Here is a 6,410-nt window from a genome sequence, read left to right as displayed (position 1 = left end):
AAAAATACATAAGTATGACAAACTGCAGCAGTCAGCTGTGTATGGAGTTAGTGTGAATCCCCAGACACACACACATACACACACACAGAGGTCACTTGGCTTTTATAACATAGATAATAACAGTAGCAAAGTATTGCTGAATTGATTCAGTTGCATTTGCAAAGTGATTCAATTTATTCACTTAAATGAACTGATTCTTTGTAACAATTCATTGGCAAATTGCCCATCACTACCATCACTACAGGCGACACGGTGGTGCAGTGGTTAGCACTCGTGCCTCACAGCAAGAAGGTCCTGGGTTCGATTCCAACACCAGTCGACAGGGTGGGACCTTTCTGTGTGGAGTTTGCATGTTCTCCCCGTGTCTGCGTGGGTTCTCTCCGGGTACTCTGGCTTCCTCCCACCATCCAAAGACATGCACTGATAGGTTAATTGGTTAATCTAAATTGCCCATAGGTGTGAATGTGAGAGTGATTGTTTGTCTCTATATGTTCAGCCCTGCGATGAACTGGCGACTTGTCCAGGGTGTACCCCGCCTTCGCCCCTATGTAGCTGGGATAGGCTCCAAGCGACCCCCGTGACCCTAGTGAGGATAAAGCGGGTTCAGAAAATGAATGAATGAATAAATACCATCACTACCTCACTATCAAGGAAGAAACAGGATAAAAGGAAGGAACTGAATTAATAAAAAAAAAAAAAGAAAAAAAGAAGGAGCTGAATAAATTTTAAAAAAGGAAGGAGCTGAATATTTTTTTTTTTTAAAGGAAGGAACTGAATAAATAAAAAAGAAGCAAGGCACTGAATAAATAAATAAAAAAAAGGATGAAGCTGAATAAATAAATTAAAAAAGGAAGGAGCTGAAAAAAATCAATAAAAAAAAGGAAGGAGCTGAATAAATTTTAAAAAAAAAAGGAAGGAGCTGATGGTACGTGATGGATGTCAGCTTTACAGACAGAGTCCAGTCCATGACAGAGCTAAACCAGGGTCAGGGTCAACCCCAAAGGGCGTCGGTAACCAGGGTCAGAGGTCAGCCCTAAAGGGCCTTGGTAACCAGGGTCAGGGGCTAACTCTAACCCTAACCCTAACCCACATTAAATGTAACTTCTATCATTTTTGAGTCTGAAGTGAATGTGACCCTGAAGTGACCCACATGCACTAAAGAGGTCCTGAAGTGACCCACATGCACGAAAGAGGTCCTGAAGTGACCCACATGCACTAAAGAGGTCCTGAAGTGACCCACATGCACGAAAGAGGTCCCGAAGTGACCCACATGCACTAAAGAGGTCCTGATGGAATCTGTGACCACGCAGACACACGCTGTGTTTCGTAAATATGGTTTTTTCTCCGCTCCTCCTCCTAGGACGCAGAATTGTGATGTTTGTCCCATTTCAATGATGTAAAGGTCAGATAAATGCAAACTCAGACTGAAGTTGCATTATAAAATATCAGATACGTATCAAATTTAGGACCACTTATGAAAGTGGCCTGAGTTGGATTTGAAAAAATCGGATTAGTACTGTTTAAACTGTTGTTAATAGGTCGGATACAGGTCGATATGGGCCCCATTTGCCTGCAGTCTGAACGTAACCTTAGTTTGAGTAAAGAGCAGGCGATGTTTTCTGGTGAGCCTGTAGAGTAAAGGTGTTTTCAGCAGAGGGTTGAGGAATGAATCTCAGATCTATTTGAAGTGTGTCTGTCTGCAGCAGGTTTCCACAGAGGGTTGATTCATTTGTGAATTCACCTCTTTGCATGTCCCTATAAGGCTGAAAGCTGTGGACTCGGACGTATTTAAAGACTCGCACACAGATATCCGTCCTGGTTTCTCAACTCGGCCTCCATTCAATCTTCTGCTTTTTCCTGATTTTCTATTTTTGGTCCATCATGGCTCCAAAAAAACCTGAGCAAAAGAAGGAAATGGCAAAATTTCCTCAAGAGGCAGAAGCTGTGAAAGAAGCAGACTTTGACCCCCAAAGTGTAAAGGTATGTACCTGTTTTTGATTGTTAAAGCAGTCACATACATGTGTGATTATTGTGTTTGTAGTTCAATGTTTCCTGTGGACATGGTCATGACTAAATAATACTGTAAGTTTTCATGTGTTTTTCAGATAGAATTCAGCTCTGATCAGATTGAAGGTAATCACACTATTGAATCACCACATTTTGCATTGGATTGGTTATGTATATGAACAGTTGACACCTCAACTGATTAGTTAATTAATGTTGTCTAAAAATCTGGGACAGATGTTCTTCAATAATCACTGAGCTGTTAATTTGAGTAATTTTTTTTTTTCCATGTCTGAAGCCACTGCTGCTGCACTTCAAAATCACTTAATCTGAGTGAGAAATAACAGAAAATTATTGTGCAAAAGTAAAGGGCAGAAGTTGAATTATGTTTAAGACACTGGCTGAGGAAATTATTACACAAAGCCATTTGTAATTTTAACTATGAGCTGAGAGAGAACTGCTTCTGTTAATTATTTGTCACACCTCATACATGTAATAATAGAATAACAGCTAGTGTTGAAGTAGAAACACTGTTAATGTGTTACCCAAATGTGATGCTGATAATGGGAAGGGTTGTATGTCATAGTAGTATTATAAAATATATTAACTGACTGAGGTGTGTGTAGAGTTCCGAGAAGCCTTTCAGCTGTTCGACACAACTCTAGAAGGACACATGAAGATCTCATTGGCTCAGTGTGGAGACGTGATGAGAGCTCTGGGACAAAATCCAACAAATGCACAAGTCCTGCGAGTCCTGGGACGACCCCCAGCAGATGGTAAAACATCCATGGACCACATCCAGCCAAAGTCAACAGCACTGGCACTAATTCAACTTTCACCTGGTATTGCTCAAATAGGCTCCTTTTTTAGTTGAAGAACTATATTTTATGGAAGTGTTTACAACATTTCAGTATCACTAGTAAAAAAAAAAAAAAAAGATTGAATTATGATGTCAAGTTATACTTCTGACATATATGTAAATGCATGGACCACATCCAGCCAAAGTCAACAGCACTGGCACTAATTCAACTTTCACCTGGTATTGCTCAAATAGGCTCCTTTTTTAGTTGAAGAACTATATTTTATGGAAGTGTTTACAACATTTCAGTATCACTAGTAAAAAAAAAAAAAAAAAAGATTGAATTATGATGTCAAGTTATACTTCTGACATATATGTAAATGCATGGACCACATCCAGCCAAAGTCAACAGCACTGGCACTAATTCAACTTTCACCTGGTATTGCTCAAATAGGCTCCTTTTTTAGTTGAAGAACTATATTTTATGGAAGTGTTTACAACATTTCAGTATCACTAGTAAAAAAAAAAAAAAAAAAGATTGAATTATGATGTCAAGTTATACTTCTGACATATATGTAAATGCACTATTAACTTTAATAATAATATTTGTTCAGACTCATATATGTTAATGCACTATTAACTATAATAATATTTGTTCAGACTCATATGTAATGTAATGTGTGTGTATACACACACACAGGAACATGCATATATATATATATATATGTATATATATATATATATATATATATATATATATATATACACACACACATACTTTTTTCATAATTCATGCATGAACGGGGTAGACTGATTTCCATCAGTATTTTTCATGAAACGCGTTAAACCAAACTCAGCTTCAGTAAAATTCAAATTTTGACACGACTGATGGGAGTCATATGACAGTGTAATTCTCATTTCTGTTTTGTCCCACTCAAATGTAGCAGCTTTGTACAGTTTTGACCAAACTGTGTTAGAGTAGTGTGATAAACAGTGTTCTCTTTATTCTCCTTGTCTTTTTATCTAGAGATGGATGGCAGACTGATTGATTTTGAAACCTTCCTTCCGATGCTTCAACATGTGGCTCTGTCCAAAGAAAAGGTTCAGTAAAATGCACACAGTTAGAAAAACAGCCTCTTTTTGAAACTTTGTGTCTATAACTACCTTCCCGTCGATATATGTAGTCCACAGATGACGGTCAGTATCTCCTCCTTCAAACCCAGTCATTGGGTTGTAACAGGTGCAGTGAGTCGGCCAGTAGTCCAACCAGTTCTTCAGCTGAACAACATCTAAGGCTACATTCAGACTGCAGCTAACATAGCCCAAATCCCATTCTAGTGTCCATATGTGACCTGTGGCCCATCTGTTAAAGACAGTTTGAACAGCACTAATCTGATTTTTTAAAATTCATCTAAGGCCACTTTCATGTGTGGTCCTAAATTTGATACGTATATTTCACAGTGCGACTTCAGTTTGAATGGCCAGTTTGCATTTATTTGACCTTTACATCATTGAAATGTGACAAACATCGCAATTCTTCATCCCAAGAGGAGGAGCGGAGGAAAACCATATTTCCTTCTCTAAACACATTGTCTGTCTGTGTGGTCACGTAGTATGTCAGGACCTCTTTAGTGCATGTGGGTCACTTCAGGACCTCTTTAGTGTTTGTGGGTCACTTCAGGGTCGCATTCAGTTCATACTCAAAACTGACAGAAGTCGCATTTAATGTGGAATGTGAACGAGTGCACCAAAAAATTCAGCAAAACCTCCGAATTGTGCATTAAACCTGCTGTTGGAATGTAGCCTAAGTTTTGTCATCATCAGCTACATGTCCTTCTAACATGCTAACCACCCACTCTTCTAACACACTAACCACCCACCCTTCTAACACACTAACCACCCACACACGCTAACCACCCACTCTTCTAACACACTAACCACCCACTCTTCTAACACACTAACCACCCACTCTTCTAACACGCTAACCACCCACTCTTCTAACACACTAACCACCCACTCTTCTAACACGCTAACCACCCACTCTTCTCCAGTGTTAATGAAAAAATGTCATCAAATAATCACCAGGGAAAATGGTAAACTGGCAGGACAATAAGCACAATTTTGAAACTAATATGCCTCAATTTCTCATTTATACATACATCAGATCTCCAAAGGTATGAAACAGATTACACCATACTTACACTGTAGTTTAGTGCTAGGCAGAATTTTGGTAAAATCATGTTTTTTTTCGTTAGACTTTTCACATTGTTAGTATTTTTTTAGGTTATTCACATTTTATTGTTAAAGGATAGTTTGTAAATGTACATATTCTCGTAAGGTAATGTTTTTTGGGGGGTTTGCACTAAAACTGGAAAAAAAATTGGAGTTGATATTATTTATCGGCATAATTTTAGTTTTCACATTAAACCAAAAAAAAAAAAAAAAAATGTAGTCATTATTTATAGGTTATTATGTTATTATTCTACTTCAGATCACATTGGTCTGAATGTAGAACCTGAACTCAAACCAGTTCCACATCCGTGATTATTAATATCTTTAGTGTAATTTTTGCACTTTGCAAATTCATCCCATTGGCTGGATTGGAGTCTTTGGCCCACAGGCCGTATGTTTGACACCCCTGGCCTAAGGATCTATCTATCTATCTGTCTATACAAAAATAACAATCCCACATTATCTGAAATATACTTTTTATTTTAAGTTCGATTTTCTATATTCTACATATTGGTTTGATTAAAATGAGGTTAAACACTATCCTCTGATGTTATTGATAATTAGATTTATGTATAGAATTAAGTCATTGCTAAATGTAATGTAAGGGTTTTGAGTAGTATAATCTTCCTTGATTTTTATCCAAATTTTGGAGATTAATTAGTTTGTAAGAGATTAAAGGGAAATGCAGAAATGGCTTCACTACAGCAGAGTCAAAGAGGAAGCTGACTTTTCATATCTATAAGCTGTTTCTGAAAGTTATGAATCCAACACTTTTGAGCCCTACCCTCCTTTGGCTCAAAATTAAAACAAATTCTAGTCTAATAATTAGAAAAACAGGGACATTGCTTAAATCTGAAAAGAGGAAAACATTATTCCCTTATTTTACTAGAGATGTGACTTTAATTTTTTACTAGGATGTCTTTTCTTAATAATGTGTGTGTTTGCATGTAAAAACAGGGCACATATGAGGACTTTGTTGAAGGACTCAGAGTGTTTGATAAAGAAGGAAATGGCACTGTGATGGGGGCGGAGCTGCGACATGTCCTGGTCACTCTGGGTAGGATTATTTTTTATGCCCCCCCCCCCATTTCTCTCTCTCTCTCTCTCTCTCTCTCTCTCTCTCCTCATCTTTCACTCCTCTCAGCTTCATCTGACATTCATTAATAAGTTACTCTTAAGTGACTATGTACAGGCAATACTTGTTCAAATGTTCTTCTTATTGTGATCACTTTGCTTTGTGTGTTAGTGTGCATGTTTGTTTGTTTGTTAGCAAGATAACTCAAAAAGTTATGGATGGATTTTCATTAAATTTTCAGGAAATGTTGATACTGGCACAAGGAAGAAATTATTAAATTTTGGTGGTGATCGGGGGGGG

At 37.7% G+C, this 6,410-nt stretch overlaps 1 protein-coding gene across 1 annotated transcript in view; it reads left to right on the top strand.

Moving 5' to 3' along the window:
* Positions 1-1,838: 1,838 nt before the first annotated feature.
* The window catches only part of LOC115416470 (myosin light chain 4-like), a 9,607-nt gene continuing 5,035 nt past the window's right edge, over positions 1,839-6,410 (top strand). The window contains exons 1-5 of the mRNA XM_030130245.1: positions 1,839-1,980; positions 2,106-2,133; positions 2,631-2,780; positions 3,831-3,904; positions 5,993-6,092. Of these exons, the coding sequence (XP_029986105.1) occupies positions 1,882-1,980; positions 2,106-2,133; positions 2,631-2,780; positions 3,831-3,904; positions 5,993-6,092 (451 nt within the window). The 5' untranslated portion in view covers positions 1,839-1,881. The remainder of the gene's footprint in view (positions 1,981-2,105; positions 2,134-2,630; positions 2,781-3,830; positions 3,905-5,992; positions 6,093-6,410) is intronic.

The sequence above is a fragment of the Sphaeramia orbicularis genome, unplaced genomic scaffold (genome assembly GCF_902148855.1).
Source record: "Sphaeramia orbicularis unplaced genomic scaffold, fSphaOr1.1, whole genome shotgun sequence".
Classification (NCBI taxonomy): domain Eukaryota; kingdom Metazoa; phylum Chordata; class Actinopteri; order Kurtiformes; family Apogonidae; genus Sphaeramia; species Sphaeramia orbicularis.
Note: the sequence above shows the minus strand (reverse complement) of the source record. Positions and strands in the feature narration are given on the sequence as shown.